This window comes from Nasonia vitripennis, chromosome 3 (genome assembly GCF_009193385.2).
Source record: "Nasonia vitripennis strain AsymCx chromosome 3, Nvit_psr_1.1, whole genome shotgun sequence".
Classification (NCBI taxonomy): Eukaryota; Metazoa; Arthropoda; class Insecta; order Hymenoptera; family Pteromalidae; genus Nasonia; species Nasonia vitripennis.
Genome location: NC_045759.1, coordinates 9,942,099 through 9,962,751, shown reverse-complemented (window position 1 = coordinate 9,962,751; position 20,653 = coordinate 9,942,099). Strand labels below are relative to the sequence as shown.

General features: G+C 36.6%; 4 protein-coding genes and 1 long non-coding RNA gene across 8 annotated transcripts; 3 read left to right on the top strand and 2 right to left on the bottom strand.

Annotated features, from left to right (window-relative positions):
• The first annotated feature begins 853 nt into the window (after window positions 1-853).
• Wds (Wolbachia density suppressor) lies at window positions 854-4,257 on the top strand. Of its 2 annotated transcripts, XM_032597743.1 has the most exons (5): window positions 854-1,088; window positions 1,189-1,503; window positions 1,577-2,638; window positions 2,867-3,023; window positions 3,669-4,257. In XM_032597743.1, the coding sequence occupies exons 1-3, from the start codon at window positions 1,071-1,073 to the stop codon at window positions 1,847-1,849; spliced, it is 606 nt and encodes a 201-aa protein (XP_032453634.1). In that variant the 5' UTR covers window positions 854-1,070; the 3' UTR covers window positions 1,850-2,638; window positions 2,867-3,023; window positions 3,669-4,257.
• LOC116416752 lies at window positions 3,667-4,480 on the bottom strand. The gene is made up of 2 exons (XR_004227096.1): window positions 4,334-4,480; window positions 3,667-4,209 (listed from the first exon to the last, which is right to left on the bottom strand). It is a non-coding gene; the product is annotated as an uncharacterized LOC116416752 (long non-coding RNA).
• Window positions 4,120-6,454, top strand: LOC100679428. Its single transcript, XM_031926214.2, has 4 exons — window positions 4,120-4,211; window positions 4,478-4,771; window positions 4,926-5,328; window positions 5,816-6,454. The coding sequence occupies exons 2-4, from the start codon at window positions 4,685-4,687 to the stop codon at window positions 6,187-6,189; spliced, it is 864 nt and encodes a 287-aa protein (XP_031782074.1). The 5' UTR covers window positions 4,120-4,211; window positions 4,478-4,684; the 3' UTR covers window positions 6,190-6,454.
• Window positions 6,455-15,606: 9,152 nt separating this feature from the next.
• On the top strand, window positions 15,607-17,116 carry LOC100116930 (holotricin-3). Of its 3 annotated transcripts, none has more exons than XM_016984654.2 (3): window positions 16,084-16,219; window positions 16,427-16,637; window positions 16,728-17,116. In XM_016984654.2, exons 1-3 carry the CDS (start codon window positions 16,205-16,207, stop codon window positions 16,889-16,891), a joined length of 390 nt encoding a protein of 129 aa, XP_016840143.1. In that variant the 5' UTR covers window positions 16,084-16,204; the 3' UTR covers window positions 16,892-17,116. The 3 variants fall into 3 exon arrangements, with proteins under 3 accessions (XP_001600990.1, XP_016840143.1, XP_008213337.1); XM_008215115.2 differs by having other exon boundaries at window positions 16,427-16,667; XM_001600940.5 differs by having other exon boundaries at window positions 15,607-16,219; window positions 16,427-17,116.
• Window positions 16,667-19,730, bottom strand: LOC103317434 (low-density lipoprotein receptor-related protein 6). Its single transcript, XM_008215527.4, has 3 exons — window positions 19,481-19,730; window positions 18,937-19,418; window positions 16,667-18,865 (listed from the first exon to the last, which is right to left on the bottom strand). The coding sequence occupies exons 1-3, from the start codon at window positions 19,596-19,598 to the stop codon at window positions 17,339-17,341; spliced, it is 2,127 nt and encodes a 708-aa protein (XP_008213749.2). The 5' UTR covers window positions 19,599-19,730; the 3' UTR covers window positions 16,667-17,338.
• Window positions 19,731-20,653: the final 923 nt, after the last annotated feature.

Here is a 20,653-nt window from a genome sequence, read left to right as displayed (position 1 = left end):
CGCTGTGAGCGCATATTGTGTACGTAACACACTTCTCTGAATGCGTTGCCGTGATTCGGCGTTTAACACCAAGGGCCTCAAAGTAGTGATCGATCAGCAAGTTGGAATTTTTTTTTACACGTACACACTCGCAGTTGCGTCACCCACAACGGGCTCTACCTCGTACCCAAAAGTTGCCTTGACGTGTTTTTCACTGGTCGAAGTAATCAACCTCCGGAAAACTTCCTATACCTACATTTTCGGACTCTATGTCAATATTATGTCTTTACGCATATAGGCGAAGCGAAACCGAAAAAATTTCCAAAAGCATTCGAGATTCGTGCGAATGCAATGTCCAGCATATTCGTTAAAAAATTTAAAAGATAAACGAATAAAAATATTTAAAAAATTCCAGCGGATCTGAACATCCTCACGTCCGCGCGCGCGAAACATCGCTCGAAATTGCGACACGAGCGCATTATAATATCGTATATGACGTATTACACACACGAGATTCATAATACCCACTGCGCGCAGGGAAATATTCCGGTTTCGAAGGAACTGCACAAGGATACTCGTCCCTCGTTCGCACACAGCATCGTTAAGTGTACGCACGGCGAGAGAGAGAGAGAGAGAGAGAGAGAGAGAGAGAGAGAGAGAGAGAGAAAGAGAGCAGGACACTTCTTTTTTTTTTCTCCCCTGCATCGTCGATGCACCTAGTCCTTTTGCACGTATAATAATATGCAGTCAGGGCTTCGCGCGGCACGCGAGCGCAAAACTGCATGTATACATACGTTCAGCAATATATGCTAACTCTTATACGGCGAAGAGGTGACGAAGCTGCGAGAGGATCGCCGCAGCGAGCTCTGTATATATAAGCATTGTTGCTGGCAGCTGAGCCGCCAGACTATCGCGGACCGGTTGCTACTCGAGAGTACCATCGCCAGCGGATGTGTATCGATCGCAGTTTTTTTTTTGCTCTCAGTGCGCGGTCTATAGAGTGAGAGAACGGAAGTGCGTTTCGAGGTGATACGTTGTGCGCGCGGGAATATCATTTCAAGTCTCTTGTTCGCCGAAGCAACATCAGCGAGATGAAGAACCTACTGCTGGTGAGGGATTTTTCGTTTCGTTTTTTGCGTGTGGTTGCGGTCGAGAGTATAACGCGTGTCTGAATTCAAATTTATGGTACATATCATTCTGATTTTGCAGACATCGTTCCTGATACTGCTCGCCGGCGAGATAGCCTCGCATCCGACAAGTGTGATCAGCAGTGGATCGTTGGAGAGAAATACCGATCTGCCGGTGGCAAGTACCGATCAAGACAGCCACTTGGAACGCGTTCACGTGAAACAAGAGACGGGCTTCGATGGCAAAGTTCGCTCGATTCGCTTCAGCCTCGAGCCCGGAAAGGACGAGAAACCAATAGGAGTTCGAGTAAATCACGCCGACAACGTCGTCCCCGAGGTTGTGACGTCTTCTTCGGAATCGGATTCGAAATCGAGTTCCGGTAGCTTCAGTGCGTTGGTGAGATATCTAACGTTTCTTTATATACGATATAGTCAGTTTTTTAGAGTTTGAATTATACTTTTTAATACAGGACACGGCGCTATCCTCAAGGTCGAGAAGATCCATAGATCAACAATCGGACAAAAATACGCTCGACGATCTTCAGGCCGAAGAAGCTCGGGTTTTTCGGCCTCTGTTCGTCTACAGGCAACAGGTGGCCAGACGCTTGAAAATCAGGAACGATAGGCAGCCCATTAGCGGCGGGCGTCCTAGAGTTCAGAGGACAAAACCCAATTATAATCCTTACTATTATCCTTCCGATTATCCATACCGATATGCACCGTACGAATATCCACGTTATTGAGTCTAGTGATTTATCTTAATTATTTCGAAATACTATTTGGTTAATACTGCACTTGCGTCAAATTTAAAAAATATATAAGGCTTTGCGCATTTGTAAAAATTCTTTTCTGCGGCTATTGCATTATTGTGATTTAATTTTTTGTTTATAGCTAATTAGTGTGTATTTATTATTTAAAATGAGTTAGAGGATTTTTCATTATAGATGAGAAAAAATGAAATTTTAATTAAATTATGCTTCTATAATTAATGTTAATCTACGGCGAGGCTCCAAAAGATCTGAGATATAATTATGTGAATCTCATATAAGCGCAAAAGTATTATGCAAAAAGTATTAGGATGTTTGCGATTTTTCGACGAATGTGAAAAAGAGTATAATTCGCTAAGCGTGTAACCTTATATATCAGTGTAAGCGACAATATTTATATCTTTGTATTTATTTATTTTTTTTTCTATTTTTATGAAATAAAAAATACTGAAAAATTACAAAATGCACTGTCTTCAATTTTAACTACTCAAAGCATGGCTTAAGCCATCGAATATTAATACGATAGGTATAGATATACGTAACAAATATGGCGGATCAAACAAATATGTGTCTTCCATGATTTCGCGCGTTGGAGTGCATTTTCGCTCGTTCAGTGCACTGAGAAAATAATGATTTTTCAAAATCAATAGTACACAACTATGTTAAAATGACAAATTGGAGAGTAATCCGTTCCGACCCAATGAGAGACGACGCCGGCAACTACTCGTACGAGGAAATCGAAATTCGTCAATCGTTATCGACTAGGTTAGTGCGGCGAGAAAATGTCAGAAAATTGCTACAATACTGCTCGGAGCTATTAATAGTGCTGAAAAATTAAATGATTTGTAAATAAAGAAGACGCGAGGAAAGCGATAGTGCGCAATAACGATGATGCCGCTATTTGTTATGCAAATCGATACATTTCCATTCTCTCCGCGACTCGATTAAAAAGTGAATTTAATAGAAGAGTCTCCTTTGTACACGCATTTGCAGGGAATACGGCGAGGACGGCGTCATCTCGAAATTGGTGTCGAATGCCGTCATTCACGCGCTGGAAGCATTGTTAACGGCCCTCTTATCGCCTATCATGGTGTGGCAATGGCTATCGAAACATGATCACTTTATGATGATTCTCAGAGTCGTTTTTGAGGTAATAAATGACACAGCGTTGCGAATTATCGTCGTGTAATAATGCATGCTGTAGGTTTTTATTGTTCTCCTGCGCGAGAATGGCACTCGATTACGAAGGATTTGTCAGTACATGATAACCTAGAAAATTTAATTTATAGCGCATTTGCAGTTATCGTTACATCCTTTTTTTTAAATAAATAATGTAATTGCTTTGTAACACATATTCTAATCAGTTATAGAATCCGTATTCTTTCCTCGATAACTGGTAGCGCTTCGAAAAACAGTCGTACGTTTATCATCGTTAAGACATTCGCTACATCAATTAATACTTTGAACATGCAAATTAGTTACGCAACAATTGTATAAAATCTAGCTCTAACAAAATAAGATTGCGTTCCTCGGAGATGCGCGTATACGTACACAGCTGATTATTGCAACTTTTTAATTGCCACTTAATTTTAACATTTTTTTAATCAATACATACAATAATTACTCGGCCAATTCGACATCACGAATATCATACACTTAACTTTCGACGATTACTTTTGTTGTGAGAGGGCGGCAACTGCTATCTCGTCTCATTAAGAAATCGCGGGTCATCCAATTATTTTTAATGAACGATTGATACACGGCCAGCTAAAAATAATGCTTGAAATTTCGACAGGTCGCCTTAGAGTTAATAATGTTAATCGTCTTCGCTGGAGTTTCGATTCTCACCGCCGCAACCTTGATATTCCAAGACGCGTACAACGACGAAACGGCGCATTCCACAAAAGCCATGATAGCCGAGCTGCGTGACGAAAACGAGAGGAAAGCGATCAGGGAAAAACCGATTAACGCCAGAACGATAATATTTTCCCCCAATTGCTCGTCGCCCGGCAGTAGCTGTAAACAAGATGAGTTTTTGTTTAGATGATTTTTGTCTAAAGTAGGGATTCCCGGATATACGCTGTGTATTAGGCCGACTTTGCGATATACCCAATGTTTGTTTCTCTTTCGAGAACGCTGGTGAATTCGGAGTAAATTAAATTATGTAATTGCGCACATTCGTCTGAAGAAGAGCAACGGGTTATCGGCGATGTTTACTAAATCATCTTGCGGATATTGAATCTTAGCAGTTAGTTATGCACGTTTTCATTCGTATAGTTATTGTAAATGTTGAAATTCAAATTTTGTCAATTTTTCAAGTCCGTGTGCATCTGTCTCTGTAAGAATGAAAATACAAATAAATATAATGAACCATACTATCAAAATCTTATGACTATATGATAAAAGCATAATTGCTTATGTGAATATTAATTACAGCGAATATCGAATAATGTTCAATACCTGCATGTCATACGTCGTTATCAAATTACGTTTCAATAATTTTTCTTCTCTCCTTTTTCTCATTTATATCAATATGCTGTACATGCATCGTAATATTAAGAAACACTGCACTACCAATTATCCATCTATAACGTACACTCATAGCATTCCAAGCTTGCATTTTCCTTATCACGAGGAAGTGCAGTGAAAGCGTCAAAGGAATGCCGAATTCCGATGGCTAACGGCGAACTCCAGAACGAGCTCAGGTTATTGCAGTTATGAAAATGGCCCAAAGGCAGAGAACATTTCGGGAAAGTGTAGGTTCTCACACAGGACTCGTCATTCTGAAACTAAGTATAAAAGCTCAGTGTTATGGCTTTCCCGAGTCAAACTAGTCTCGTTACTTGTGGTCTTAACTTCCCATCGAAAATGAAGAACTTTGTTGTGTTGGCTTTTGTGGTGAGTAGAGGCGAAAATCGATGCAAGCTTGCATTTTCTATATATTCGTAAAAAAAGAGTTACCTATACGTTGAACGATAATACAGTGTATCGTTGATTTAGTTTTCCAATTAACAAAAAATTCTGCAGTAGTATAAATAAAAACATTTTTCAGGCTTCCTGCCTCGTGGTAAGCGGCCAGAGCTTCGCCCTCAAAGAGAGCGGCACTAGCCCACTGACAACGATAATCGAGACGAAGAAAGAACTCATCAGCGATGCCAAGGGTGTGATCGGCGATCTGAAGCAATCCGTTGTCCTGAAGAAACAGGCGGCCGCCAACAGCATCAAAGCCGCGATCAAAGCCAAAGTAGGCATGGTCACCAGTCTCAAGGATGCCAAAATAGCTCTGCTCAAGGGTGCGGCCTCCGCCAAAATGGCCAGGCTGGCTGCCATCCGCACCGCCAAGGAGGCTTTCTTCAGGAACTTCATGGAGTCGAAGAAAGCTCACCTGAGCAACGCCTACGCTGTCGTTTCTGACAAGACTCAGAGGCTCTTGAAGTACAAGATGCCCATCAAAGGTGAGAGGATCGAAAAAATACGCGATGTTAGTGAGAAAAGTTTATAGACAATGTGACCGATAAATGGCGTTTTAATGCTCGTTGCGACACTGCTAATTCACGTGTGAAATTCAAGCAGTCACGGGAAAACCCATCAGTGTATCGCGTGCATCTACAATTGAAATAAGCGCAAAAGTTTTTGTTTTTAAAACTCGATGAGTTATGCTGGGCAAACAGTGAGTCCGTGGAAAATTGTTTAGTGAATATTTTGAGATGCTATAATGCCTGAAAAATTCCACAGAACGAATATTATCGTTTATTTAGTTTGTAGTGCTGCCTAAAACAACGTATTAGTCATCCTCTTGATCGTACGATGCGTGTAATGTTTGAGCTCTAGAGTTCAACAAACTTTTTCTCGTCGAGTAGTATCGCGTCAACAAAAGCGAAAAATTCGGCACATCAAGTCATAAATTTCGACTAATCCAACTGTCTCTGACTTTCTCGACAGAAAAAGCAACGGCCCTCCTTAGCAGCGCAGTGAGCAAAGTCCAGAATGAAATCGCCAAGAAGAAGGAGTTCATCCACTCCCTTAAAGCCCCAGCGACCATCACGAACAACGTCATCGTGGCTCCGGTACTCCAACAGCAGCCCTACAAGCTCCACACCTACGTGAGCGATGAGGCCCCTATCGTAGGCAAGGTCTACGTTCACGAAATTCCTCTGCGCGCCGTCGAGAAGGAAGAGCCACCGAAAGCCGTGCAAAGCGTGGCCACTGCGACTTCCTCGACTTACACTTATGGAACACCCGCTCAATCTTATGGGCCACCAGCTGATAGCTATGGACCACCTGCTGACTCTTACGGACCTCCGGATTCCGCGTAAATGATGTACGCGGAATAATTTACTTCAAGTAGCGCCGGCTATCCAGTTTCTTATCCAAGTTTTCTATTTATATTTTGAACCGCTGATTATGAATCGCGATAGTTTTGTTTAACCTTTAATGCGTGTGATTTTAATTAATGACACTGTGGACGAACTGCGATAATATTCCTGCGAAAGATTATTAGAAATATTTTAATAACAACTGGAATGTAAAAATTTAAATTATGCTGGATATTTTCTCGAATAAAATCATTTTTCAAACCCATCTTTGTAATTATGATTTTTCCAATTTGTGAATGTTTATACATATTTCAGATTTCTATAAGTGTAGACCTATACTATAATGATTACTATATACCGACAATGTGATACTTTGTCATTCATTTCAATCATATCATAGCAAAACAGTGCACATATGACGTACTTGATTTTTATTTTGGCGAAAATTAAAAACAGAATGAATATAATAACAAAAAATTAATTATGAATAGTTTATAATGCATTTATCAAAAGTTTATAATTAATCATGGCATACAAGCCTGTAAAGGCGCTTATAATAAATGCTTAAACTTATAATTTAAGGAATATAGAAAAATTACTTAAATTTTCAACACACGCCATTGTATATATTATTACGATACGAGTGGTGAGCTTACGAGCATAATACAGGAAGGGAGCTAAACGCAATACCATAAAGTAAAGACTACTTTTGACACGAGTATCTTTTGCTATTTTATAGCACTGATCAGCATAAAAGAGCGTAGGATATTTGAGTGACAAGTATGGTAAATGTGGTGTGCAATAACAGCTATAAGTATACTTTTCGACCTAGTGTGGTTGCAATATTTGTCTTCGGCTCGTGCGAGCTCGCTTCCGACTCTACTTGACTGCACACGCAATTGCTCTTTATGGCATTGCTAATATTGATGTGTGAATGAAAAACTTGCAAACATTGCAAACAGTGTGATAACCTACGGATGAGAAAACAATCTTTAGATGCTTGTTCGTTTCACCCGCGTGCAGATATAAAAAGCAATATTTTTTAGGAGGATCCTTTCTACGAATCGTTGACCATTAGCATCATGATAAGCAAACTGCTGAGTTGACTGAGATATCCATACTGTTATAGTCACATCGTTATACACTATTCGTTATAATATAAAAAAAAACACTAATAAGGACACACCCAGACTAAGGTTTCTGAAATCCGAATTCTGTCCAAACTCTTTCAAGGATTATTTTTCGACATAAAACCGGTATCCTTGCAGATATACCTTATAGTTTTGAGTCGAAAGGAGCTCTCTCGAAATGTTTGGACTAGATCTGGGTTCCATTCGCCTTGTCAAGCGTCCATCAGCGCCACGAAGTACGCGTTCCTCTCTTAAAAAAATGATGGACTTGGTTGTGAAGCCTTTAATACGTGATTCTGATTGGTTGCTATGGTCGGTTGCCTAGGTAACAGATGAGAACCCGCACGCTTTAAATTCATAACCCTCATAACAGTCATAACCCTGGTAGAAATTTTTCAGGTGTTTAAAATAAAATGAAATGAGGTTAAATAGTATGAAATCTGAATAGCGGATTCAGAAAAAAATATATGCAATATTACCAACAAGAAATCTTGATAAATTAATCATTACCAAAAGTGTAGTATTGAAACATGTGCATTGAAAAGTGTCACCCTAACCCTATTTGAAGTAGGTAATAATGTGTGTGTGTGTATGTTATTTAGTTTTTTTTTTAAATATAAGTGAGAAGTGCAATTAAAAGAATAAAAAGTATAAAGATATATTGTGTCTCCGTGCCCAAAGTCGCCCACGGTGAGGTTTAAGAAGTGAATTTAAAGAAAAGTTCAGTATCCGAGTCAGTGAATTTGAGTTTATCACTACAATGCCCTTTAAATTTTAAAATATGTAATCTAGATAATTGAACTGTTTTCATTCATATTTTCACACCAACGGCAATGTGAATTTTTTAATTTAGCGGCTCACATTTTGCTTATAGACAGTCACGCAGTAACTACTATCTCTAGCACATTGTATTTCCGGTTTCCAGTGTATTTTTACCTGGAGAAAATGATAAATATTTTGGCTTTTTTGTTAAGGCATTAATGAGAATATTTACTTTTAATAGTTGTGAGAGATTTTGAGATTTTTCCATTGCATTGCATTTGCTCTCATTTAAAAACTAATTTCTAGAGAGCTCATTTTTTGCATATATATTTCTGTTTTGGTTGTGAAAATATTTAAAGTTGAATTGACCTTAACTGAAATACTTTTGATTTCGACTTCAACACCCATGATAATTATTTAGTCGTATAAGTTATTCACATCAGTGTCGGAATCGAAATAAAAAGTATTTCAGTTAAGGTTAATTGAACTTTGTATATTGTTTCATTGACACAAAATAAATGTATATGTAAAATATATGCTCTCTAGACCCGTTAGTTTTCGAATGAGAGCAAATGCAAAAATAGAGAAATAGGCATCGATCTCAAAATCTCTCACGACTGTTAAGAGTTAAAATTCTTATTAATGTCTTGACAAGACTTTCTTCATGTAAAAATACACTGAAAACCAAAAATACAATGTGCTAGAGATAGTATTTACTGCGTAATTGCCTATAAGCAAAATGTGACCCGCCAAATTAAAAAATTCACATGTGCCTCAATGTGAAAATATGAATGAAAACAGTTAAATTAAAATCATCTGGATTACATGTTTTTATAGGTAGCATATCAAGTATCTGTGTAAAATTTCAATTGCCTAGCTTTTTTACAATGCAAATGAATAGGGTTGTAATAATAGGCTTATACTCACTGACTCTTCTACTGAACTTTTCTTCAAATTCACTTCTCAGACCTTAACGACAACGACTTTGGGCGTTGTTAATATATTTATATTAAAAGTATTACAGAATATGGTAACATATGGTAGGTAATATGGTAAAAATATTAGCAGAAATTAGTGTACCCAAAACTTATGTTGTTTTTTCTACCAGGGTTATTAGACATAGATAGAATAAGGAGCGCGCGAAGCGCGCCTTCATTCCTAGTAAAAGTAAACGGAGTGGTGAAGTTAGGAATCCTGAGTAGGGTGTAAGATACAGCAGCGCCATGAAGTCCGTGTAAAATTAAATGGTGTGGAGAAGTTAGGAACCCTGAGTAAGTTGTCGTTAACAAGGCGAATAGATCTTGGTCCCAGCTTGTTAGTTGCTTCATTGTTTTTTGCATCACTCAATTAATTTTGTTCTTTATATTTTTGATTAGAATTTAAAGTGGATTCATTAGGTTATCAACCAATACGAAATTTTAACTCAGAAAAATGAATCCTTATAGATTTCTAATTGATATTATCAAAAACTAATGTTAATTTATTTTTCAAAATTCCGGTGTAAAGCGAACTATCACGTTTTCAAAGGTGTGTCAGAATAAAATCAAATATAACTACATGTATGTTCTATTTTTTATGTCGTCTGCGGCTAGTAAACGCCCTCGCTTTCGGCTTGGGCTAATCGCCTTGACTCGTGCTGCAATCTCCACACTCGGTCTAAAAAAGCCTACTTTACGCTCTTGGTACACAATATACTATTTTTTGTTTTCTATTTAAATAGAAGTTAACAAAACTGTTCTCTATAGATCATAGAAACTTTTAAAATTAGACAAAATATTTGGTCCGTTTTGCTTTAGCCTCCCCTACTATTTTTCTTTTCGTATATATATAACTCAATAACATTTTTTTCTTTCCAGATCATCTGGGCTCTGATAGTCGTAGCCGTTTCGGCGGCAGTCTACAAGTACGACAACCCACACGGCTTTCAGGCAGGTTCGGGCAATGTTGATGTTATACGTATACTTGGAGAAATCCTCACCCTAGGACTGACGCTGCCCTAAAAATACTCATTTTGCACCACCTTAGGTAAAAGGGCCACGTTCTCCTTTGGCACCAAAAATCAAATGTAGCACTTTACCTAAGCCGTCGCAAAAATAGCATATTGCCCTCGGGAAATAAAATACACTGTCACACTTGCTATGGGCTCACCAGTTTTTTAACCCTCTCGTGGCATAATATACTATTTTGTTGATAAACGCTAAGCTAAAAGTCAATGTGTGTTATTATCATTTATACTCGTGACTAATTCTTATAACGTATTATTTAGTTACCCATTCATCTGCGAATAATATGAGAACAATCTCATAGTAATCGCAACTATATCAGTTTTCCATTATTGTACATAATAAATTAGACTCTCATAAGTACTTATGAGAAGATTTTTGAATTTCTGTATTTATATTTTATAAACCTACGTTCCTGCATGCGCTATCTTACACTTATTATTATTATTTACTATTATATTAAATCCATCATAGAACTTTATAGTAATAATAACAATATTTTCAAAGAGTTAAAAAACGTCGACTTGCTATAATTTGTCATGTAACGAAACCTATGAATGTTGTTCGTAGAAAATTGAGAGCTTGCCTATTTAACTCATTGTTTAGTAAATATTATTAGACGCAATAATGCTTGGATGAAATTCCACATATCGAGTATTTTAATTCATTTATTTAGCTTATAGATCGTATTTCACATAAGGTATTGTATAATTAGTTTGTCAAATATTATATTCAGGCCACTAAATGTAAACCTATAATATATGTATGACAATGTGATGCTTTGTCATCCATTTCGATGGTGACACTTGATTTAGCAAATAAGCTGATTTAATTTACATATCATAAAGAAAAGTTCATTAAAATTTGTCTTAAGAATATAGTGCGTCGCATTTTTAATATTTAGTAAATGTGCTTGGACACTGTTTGCATACTTTGACTTATCAGAATTTTTTCATCGTAATTTTTTGTACGCAAAATAGAATAAGCTATACAAATATTTTCAATAGTAAAATAAATGATACTACACTGAATTTTATTACTATTCTTTATCAAAGATTTTTATTCGTCATCAAACTTTTATAAAAAAAATCCAAAATTCGTAGTAAGGCAACTCGGTAATTTTCCAAAGATAACTTTTATGAAATATAAACTGAATTAGACGAAGTCGGAAAAATAATAATGGAGAAATTTCGATAACTTGGCTTAAGTATTTGCATACTTAATGTATTTGAAAACAATAAAATTATAATTCACAGACAATATAACAATATTTAGAAGACAGGTTCATGAGACGATTCTACTATTTTTAGGACTGTCTAACCGATTGACTGTGAATTGCTACTAATTATCAAGTTCTTAATCATCGCCATACCCATATTAGCATAGAATCTATAACGTTATTGTGTCACTGTATAATTGGGCACGTGATTTTGATTTTATTTGTGATTAGGTTTCAAATTTATCACCTGTCAAAAATACTCTTCTGAATCGTTTGAACAATTGTCGGTGTTCGAAGATAATTGTAACACAATTGTTTTATTTGAACAGCTTGTATGCATAATCGTGTATGAATTATGTCATGTAAGTCAAGTGTAAGTTATATTTTTCATAATAAATCTACTAAATTTGGCAATATTTATTCAGTTAAAATATTAATTCCTATAAATATATATTGAACCCTTTTGCACTTGGTACAAGCTCTAATACCATGTTGCTGTTGATGAAATATAGGCTTTCTAATTTTCCTTATAATTATGATGTTTACCTTTGCCATGGATATTCACTTTTTGGTAGAGCTTTTGGCGTTTTGACCTCTCCGAAATGCGTATTGGCATTTCCAGTAGCTTGAACTACCTCAAGATGGCCATGGCACTTGATTCACGCTGCCTGGTGGTGATGGTTAACGTATCATCGCTTCCCTACTAAGAAGAGCACTGTTCAAATTTCCCGTCATAAGTAGCACAACTCATTTGACGCACGCTAGACCTACCACAACTCACGTATTTCCCTCGAAGACTAGCACAACTCACGATTTACCGGGAACACTAGCACAACTCAAACTTTAAACAACGAATTTCTATAAAAATTTCCTGATTTTTGCGAAACTATCCCTAATGAACAGTTTTAAATATTCACAATTTACAACTTTTTACTGAATTTAAAATTGTTTTCCCAAATACAATAGTTTTTTACAAAAATTTTTTTAAATTGTTCATCGTTTTTTAAATTTCCGGGGGTTGTCTGTCTTTGTCTAAGGTTTTCATGAGCTTAATCAACCCAATAACACAATAAAAGTAAAATACTCACATTTTAACTAATATAAATCGCGAGTTGTGCTAGTCTTCGCGGGAAATACATGAGTTGTGCTACTCTTGGCGACATTTCTGAACTGTGCTACTCTTCGCGGCTAATCGTGAGTTGTGCTAGTTTTCGTTTGAAAATTTTAATTGTGCCTAGTTTTCGTAGGGAGCGACGATATCTTGTCACTTTAAGCATCGTAATATGACTGGAGCTGGATTACCCAGTCTGGCCTTACTGATTGGCGTTGCTGGAGTCGTCAATTACCTGACCACTGCTATAACATTGCTGTTGAGTGTCGCTAGATACTTTAACCACTTGGAGAAAACCCTAGAGATGTACATGCTCGTTCTGGCAGTGCTGTATGGTGTTTCTAGCTGGTTTAACCACCCTGCAATTTCTATGGCTGCTTCCACATGTGCAAGCAAAATAGGCGATATACAAAGTTTAAAATATACAAAGTTTTGTCTCGAGATTATATGACACATCACTTATAAATTCAGTTTTTTAAGAATTCTACATCCAGAAGATTTATCTTGTTATAAAAAAACCTGCGCTAAACAAGAAATATGCATAGTTACACTTATAACAATATTACTGAAAAGGTGTGTGTACTCGAAACACGCGTATGTATACACTAAATGCATCAAATTATATATTTATCAAAAAAAAGGCGTAAGGCCTATATAGACAAAATGTACATTATTATTTTTGTTTACAATAAAAAATGCGCGTGTAGCCGATGTGCAACAGACATTTTAAAAAACTTAATCGTTTCATTCACGGGTAAGTTCACTCGATCGTTCAATTGTAACACAATGGTTGTATTTATGCAGCTTGGATATATAATCGTATAAATTATGTCATTATTTTTTTGTACTCAACTGTGATACAAGCTTTTCATAGCCGTGAGTTATGCAGCACGAGTATAAGTTAAATTTACTCGGTCGTTTAATTGAAAGACAATGATTGTATTCGTTAAGCTTGGATACATAATCATATGAATTATATCATTATTTTTTTTTACTCTGTAAATCTATATGATACAAGCTTTTCATAGCGTGAGTAATACGGCAGTAAGAGTAAATTTATTGACAATAAATCCAAATTTGGAATGTATATATTTGTTAATGCGCAGTCAAAATATATTCTATCAATATTTTTCACATTATATTTTTATAACTTTTAATTACATGAATATTTATTCCTATAAATATATATTGAACCTTTTTCACTTGGTATAAGCTCTAAAAAAATGATGCTGTTGATAAAATGAAGACTAATTCTCCTTATATGATTTTGATTTTTACATACGCACGACCAATTGATGGCAGTGATTCGATAATTCACAATCGTGAAAAGAAAATTATTCGTGTGTAGCACGTGATTTCTAAAAAAGAAATACACTTATAAAAGAAGGAGATAAAGCTACATGTAAAGATAATATATTATTTTACTCCTAAATTCATTTATATCTTTATTCCATGCTTTATTATGAGTTTTATGAATTTTCACATGACTATAGTTGAATAGTTTAAACTAATAAGAAAATTCCAATAATTATGAATAAAAATAAAAAATACACGATGCATCAATATTCAAAAGGTGTCTACATTAGCCCAGAAATGACAATAGTTAGTATTTAAATTACAATATAAATATTTATATGCATACCGTCATATGCATACATTTATTTAATTGTAAAATTCCACTCAACCAATCGTGCACTTCGGTATGAACTTATATTGTTTAATCAAAAAGTTCAGCATATTTTCCAGTGCATCTTATCCTCATTGTGAACAAATACAGTTGGTCGGTATCATTACTGTTGTATGTCATTGATTTTGCGGGTTCCTGTTGGAGTGCTACTATTTTTAGCAATGTAAAAACCGCTTCCAATTCATTGGCACGTAGCTTCCTCCAACTAAATTTATAAGTCCAATAAATAAAATATTGTTTTAATATATCTATATATCTGCTTGCTAATGTATGAGGCGATTTTTGATACACAATTTAATAAAAGTTTTGGATAGTTCATTGTCCAAAAGTTTGCAGACCTCTCTGTACTTTTATTATAGAATACCAACAGTGTCGTCAATTTTTTTTCACAGAAATTCACGCATGTTTACATGTGTTCCTATAACCAACCTAACCATCAAAACAGCAGGTTATTCATTAGATAGGTCGCTCGCGCAATTTTCAAGAAAACGATTTTTACATTTTAGCTCTTTAGTTGAAAACCGCTTGATGGAATCGTTTAAAATTTTAACAGCAGATAGCTTTTGTTATAGTGAATCACCAAATAAAATTTTGAAGCATTTGACTACATTGTTTTAGAGATATGAGAAATCAAAAAATTTCAAAAAAAAATTGAAACCTTGATATCTTACGAACCATAGGGGTTTGAAAGCTGCGCAATGAACTTAGCCAAGACACATAAAATATCTACTTTTTCCCAAAATCTCAAGTGCAATAAAGCCTTTTTACTTCCGTAATCGAGGCACAAAAAAAACTCATTTTTTTTCAGTTTTCGATTTATTACTGAAAAAATAAGTACTGAAATTTTAATGGGGTATAGTTTGACACGTGACCCATTGACATAATTTTTTTCGCGAGGTTATGACGTTTCGTTTCAGAGATATGAGTTAAAAAAAAATCGCCTTTTTCATTTTATCTGCCGAACAAAGCGGTCAATCCCGAGCACCAAACGAGGAAAAGTAGGTAATTTTATTCTCTTTCAAATGCATTATAGTTGAATTGTTTGTAACAATGGGATGATTGATAAAAACGCAAAATAGTGTTTTTTAAAAATCAAAAAATGGCCATAAAAAAATATAGTCAAGAAATTAAAAAATAACTGTTTTTGCCGAACTCAGAATCCAAAAATATATATGCATATCAAATTTTATTGATATTGACAAAGTAGTTTCAGAAATATTACGGTATACATACACACACACATCCATACAGACATTTTCCAAAAACACTTGATTTGAACTTCTAACACACTAAAAAGTATTTTCTAGAAGTTTTGAAGAAACTCACAATTTTACTATTACAAAGCTTCCTCTAGGAGGAAGCAAAAAGTCAAAATGGAAAGTTATAGATTTAATTGAACATTTCACCAATAAAGCTGCAGTGCATAACAGAGTACATCTGCATATGTGTCATGGACGTGCAATGCACTTGAAAAAGAAGATCTCGTTGTCAAGGTCTAGACAGTTATCACTTGAAGTATAATGATCAAGCAAGCGTTTTGCTTAAAATCTTCGCATAACTAAACTGTACTAAAATTAAAAATTTTATTATCATTCGTTCAAAGGCGAGTGCGATTGCTAAACATGTACCGTTTCGAAATAAAAATGTTAACAAGCAATACTTGTTATTCTTAATTATTAATTAATAAACGCGAGATCTTATTCGCGGGGATGATATATACACTGACTAATTACCGAGCAATAATAAAAGAGCCTATCAACGGAATCGAGTCCGAGACGTTTCAAGAAAACCAGTATCTTCTCAGGAAGGCCTTGGCCCAAAATGGGGTCTGTGGGCTTTTTCCTCATTCGATAGGACTACGTGCGAATCGGAATAAAAAAGGCAGTGTATTATTCATAGTAAACATAACGCTCTCACGCGAGAGCGAAGAGTTCCTCATTATTTCGCAGATGGTGTTGTATAAACATTGACTATAGTGTGTGATAATATACGGCCGCCGAAGATAACCTTTGGATGCGTGGTGGTTTCTCCCGCGCGCGGATATAAAAGACGAAAATTTTCGACGAGCTTCATCAGACGACTGAACGATTCGTCACTAGCAACATGGCAAGCAAACTGGTGAGTAGATCGAGTCATTAGTAGGCTTGACGTATATAATATACTATCATTACAATATCACAAAAACACTTAGTCGCTTACTGTTTTCTTTATTAGTCGATTGTTCTTTCAAGATAAAATCATCGAGACTTTCCTTTTTATTTTTAAATAACTAATATTATTTTTCTTTTTGTTATAATGAGTGTGAAATATTTTTTACCTTTCCAGGTAATCTTGGCTCTGGCAGCCGTAGTCGTTTCGGCGGCAGCCTACAAGCACGATAACGAGTACGACGGTCACGGTGGACACGGTGGACAGGGAGGTTTCGGAGGTCACGGAAGCCAGGGTGGTTTCGGAGGTGGTCACGGAAGCCAGGGTGGTTTCGGAGGTGGTCACGGAAGCCAGGGAGGTTTCGGTGGTGGTCACGGAAGCCAGGGAGGTTTCGGTGGTGGTCACGGAAGCCAGGGAGGTTTCGGAGGTGGTCACGGAAGCCAGGGAGGTTTCGGTGGTGGTCACGGAAGCCAGGGAGGCTTCGGAGGTCAAGGACAGGGACATGGTGGCCAGGGAGGTTTCGGAGGTCACGGACAGGGACATGGTGGACAGGGAGGTTTCGGAGGCCACGAACAGGGACATGGTGGACACGGTGGACACGGTGGTTTCGGCCATGGAAATGGTCATGGAGACCCCTACTAAACCGTCCATTGAGACTTGATGCCGTACGGAAAATACTGAATTCTGCCTGAAAGCCTAATATGTGATGTTGTCATCATACTCGTGACTTCTAATGATGTATTATTTACCCAATAGTGTGCGAATGATATGAGAAAAATCTCATAGTGATTGCAATGATGTGCATCTTATGTTGTGTAAAAATAAATCTGACTTTCATAATAGCATAATTTATGAGCAAATCTAAAACCGTTTGTATTATTCTATTACAAACTTACACCCCCACTTATACTCTTTCTTCTAATATTTTGCGTTTTATAAAATTTATCGTACAAACTTAAAGTACAATAACAAAATTTTTGAAGTGTTAAATACGAATTTATTTGTTATGTTCTAATACCTATTGCTTAAAATCAATACATATAATAATACTATTAAACAGTTTTTATAATGGCTATAATTTATTGTTTGTCATGGATCGTTTTGAGACGGACTGACGAAACAGCTTTTGCCGTCACTTTGGAGAATTTCAGCATCTTTACAACCGCAAACTTTTTGCAATTTTCGCTTCGACACAGACAGGTCGTTCTTCCCAGGTATCGCGAAGCAAAACCGTTCACACCCTCCATTGCCAATAGCACAAGGATGGTCTTCGCTGATGTATTGCAAATTTTGGCTAAAAATTTTCGCCCCATTTATCACTTTGGAATCATTCTCGAATTTCGGCACTATCTTTATCGGGTTATTGCCAGTGTTTTTGTCGAGACGCCAGACACTCGTCAAATTCGTAATATACATCCACTCTTTGTACACGCTGATCGATCTCGGATTTTTTACAATGGACACGTCGATGACACTTAAATCGGATTCATCTAAATTCGCACGACAAACCTTTTTCTTATCTGCACTAAACCAATACAGTCTGTCTTCGGAGTAATCTATAGCGAGCCCTGCCTCGTTAACGCTGATCGTCAAATTTTTTCCAAAGCGTTCCAATCCTGATCCGTTGGAGTTCATTCTCAAGATTCGGGCTTGTTTAGTCTGAGAGTTATAGATGGTAAAAAAGATACAGCCTCGATTCGGATGAACAACCAACGACTTAGGATATTGATATTCTTTTGTCTGATACAGTAATTTTTCTTCCTCTATCGTGCTATAAGTGTTCATACTTCGAACTGCAATACAACTCACACCTTCCCACCGAGTAGCCCTGATGTAATACAAGTTCTTGGTCACCCAATCGATCGCTGGCAGCATATCGTAACCGACATCGGCTCCCAATCGAATCTGCTCTCCACCGGCTTTTAAATCAATCTTGTTCAGATCCCAATCGTCGCTGAAAATCAAAGTGTGATTTCGCGCATCGTAATCAAAATCTATCGCTCTTTTCTGAACCAAAGACTCTATGAGAAGTTTGATGGGTAGCATGGCCTCGATGAAAATATTCTGCTCCAAGTTCAAAATTCTACCTTTGACAAAATTTCCTTGCACGTAAAGTAGAAAGTCGTCGACTGGTTGGCAGTTTGTGCAATCGCTTTTTAATTGCCAGCCTATTGTACAAGCACAGCTACGTCCGCGTTCGGAGGACAAGATGCACATGTGTTGACAACCTTCGGCCTCTCGTTTGCACGGGTTAGCGATCTCGAGCTTGCGATCGAACTTGTAAGCTTTGATTCCCACAGCATTGTCTATGGATATTCTTTTCGAAGCACCTGAGCAAACGTTACTCACGAGTGTGCAGGACCACAGGATCGAATCTTCGAAGCCGTAAGGTGGATACAACCAGAATAGCTTATCGTCCAGGACTGCCAAACTAGATACGATATTGGTGAGCTTGGTAACGATTTTACTATTGTTTCCTGCGTAATCTGTGCTCTCGATGCTAGCGACATTGGACCAATAAATCTCCCGTCTGTCGCGTTCTATGGCGAAGGCTGAAATACCCGTTCTGGTAATCAACGTTTCCGGAGATGTCCCATCCATATTGGCCTTCAAGATCTAAAAATATACCTTCTCATGAATGGATGATCGATGTACTTGGACGATTAAAAATAATGGAATGTGTATACCGATGATAACTGCAAGATAAACATGACTCCCACGGCAGAGTCAAGAGCGATATCTTTCGGATCATTCAGATCAGATACCACGATGCTGTAATGCTCTCCGAATACGTCAAAAATGTTTATTTTCGAAGCCCATCCGTCGATGGTGTACACGTTTCCATTCAAATCGTCAACCGCTATTTTTTCGGCGTTCCATACCCCAGGCTGATTTAGATGAGGATAAGCATTCGACAAAGAACGTATAGGCTTTCCCAAAACTGAACTCGCGAAGTACACGGTTTTCTTCTTGTAAAAGTCGAAAGAGGAAAAGCTCTCACTCCAGTCGCGCGTCACAAAAACAGAATCTCCGTTGATGATGTCCAATGCCCAGAGGTCCGAATAATTTAATTGCACAACGAGAGCGTTTGAAAAATTTATCGGAATTTCGTTGGTCGGCTCAACGACTGTCGAATTTGTTTCCGTTGGACTCGTTCTGCCTCTCTTGCCTTTTGAGGATGATTAATTGTTAAACGATAGCTTTGATTTTGATGAAAATTCGAATGCTTACCTATCAAACAAACAGTTGCTATCAAAATAATGACCAAAACAGTGATAATCACACCTCCTACTATGTAGAGAATATTACGTGATTCCATTTTAAGAACATAACGGTGAATAACACACATGATCACTTGGCAATACTTTGTACAAAATTCAATGTTTAGTAAACTACTCGAATAACTTCTTTTGCAAACTAACAGGTACCGCAAATAAAATTACATATATCGACGCTTTAAGTTGTTTATCTAGACTGGTTCTTGAAATATATCCCACTATTAAAAAGCATGACCGGATGTTGCCAAGACAAGATAGACCGTTATCATGTTATATGATAGGCTCATATAGTGCGCATGCGTTTTAAATTTAAACATTATCATCTCAACACCGGTGCACCGTCCTGAAACTTGCAAGCGTTTTTTAAAAGGTTTCAGGTCCGGAGATAAGTTGCATGGCTGAGAAAAGAGACTTCATTGTAATAATTATTAAATATGAAGAATTATATTGTACATGAATTATATTTTACAATTATTTTCAATGTTTACAATTTATTTATTTCCCGTATGGTGAATATTCAACATAGACGATTTTTATTCAATTTTAGAAGAGAAGTTATAAACATTTGCATAATTATTTGTATTGATATAGATTTTCCAATACTAAATCATTTTTAATGTTGATTATTATAATTATGAGCAAATATAAGACGCGCAGTTCGAACTCTATAGTCTGATATTAGAAAGACATTATTTGAGGAGGTTTACGTATGCGTGCATCAAATGCAGGAGACATTTTGAATTACCAATATTATAAAATTTTGGAAAAAGTGTTTACCAATTGATTACTTAATTTGTACTACGAAACGATCATTTAGAAATTTAATGGCATCGTAGTATTGGTGAACACGCTTAGTAATATACAAGTTTATTTTTATTAAAAATCAACTACACACAAATACATCCAAACAAAAATTTTACCCAAGCTTGAAAACAAAAATTGACTATATTATTTAGAATCAATACACCGAAACTTACGTTTTCTTTTCAAAACTTCCGCGTTTTTTCTCGCGATTTCCGCGCTATTCGAGGGAATCATTGTCATTAGATAATTACACTCCGACGATCTCTAATGCCATGTCTTACGTGAATAATATTCACGGTAAAGGAAAATTTTAACGACACTT

Coding starts and splice junctions, on each gene's coding strand:
- LOC100679428 (XM_031926214.2), top strand. CDS start 4,685: ATGGCTTTCCCGAGTCAAACTAGTCTCGTTACTTGTGGTCTTAACTTC. Junction 4,772..4,925: donor TTGTTGTGTTGGCTTTTGTG/GTGAGTAGAGGC, acceptor AACATTTTTCAG/GCTTCCTGCCTCGTGGTAAG. Junction 5,329..5,815: donor GTACAAGATGCCCATCAAAG/GTGAGAGGATCG, acceptor CTTTCTCGACAG/AAAAAGCAACGGCCCTCCTT.
- LOC103317434 (XM_008215527.4), bottom strand. CDS start 19,598: ATGTGTGTTATTCACCGTTATGTTCTTAAAATGGAATCACGTAATATT. Junction 19,419..19,480: donor AGCAACTGTTTGTTTGATAG/GTAAGCATTCGA, acceptor CATCCTCAAAAG/GCAAGAGAGGCAGAACGAGT. Junction 18,866..18,936: donor TTATCTTGCAGTTATCATCG/GTATACACATTC, acceptor GTATATTTTTAG/ATCTTGAAGGCCAATATGGA.
- Wds (XM_032597743.1), top strand. Junction 1,504..1,576: donor CCGGTAGCTTCAGTGCGTTG/GTGAGATATCTA, acceptor TTTTTAATACAG/GACACGGCGCTATCCTCAAG.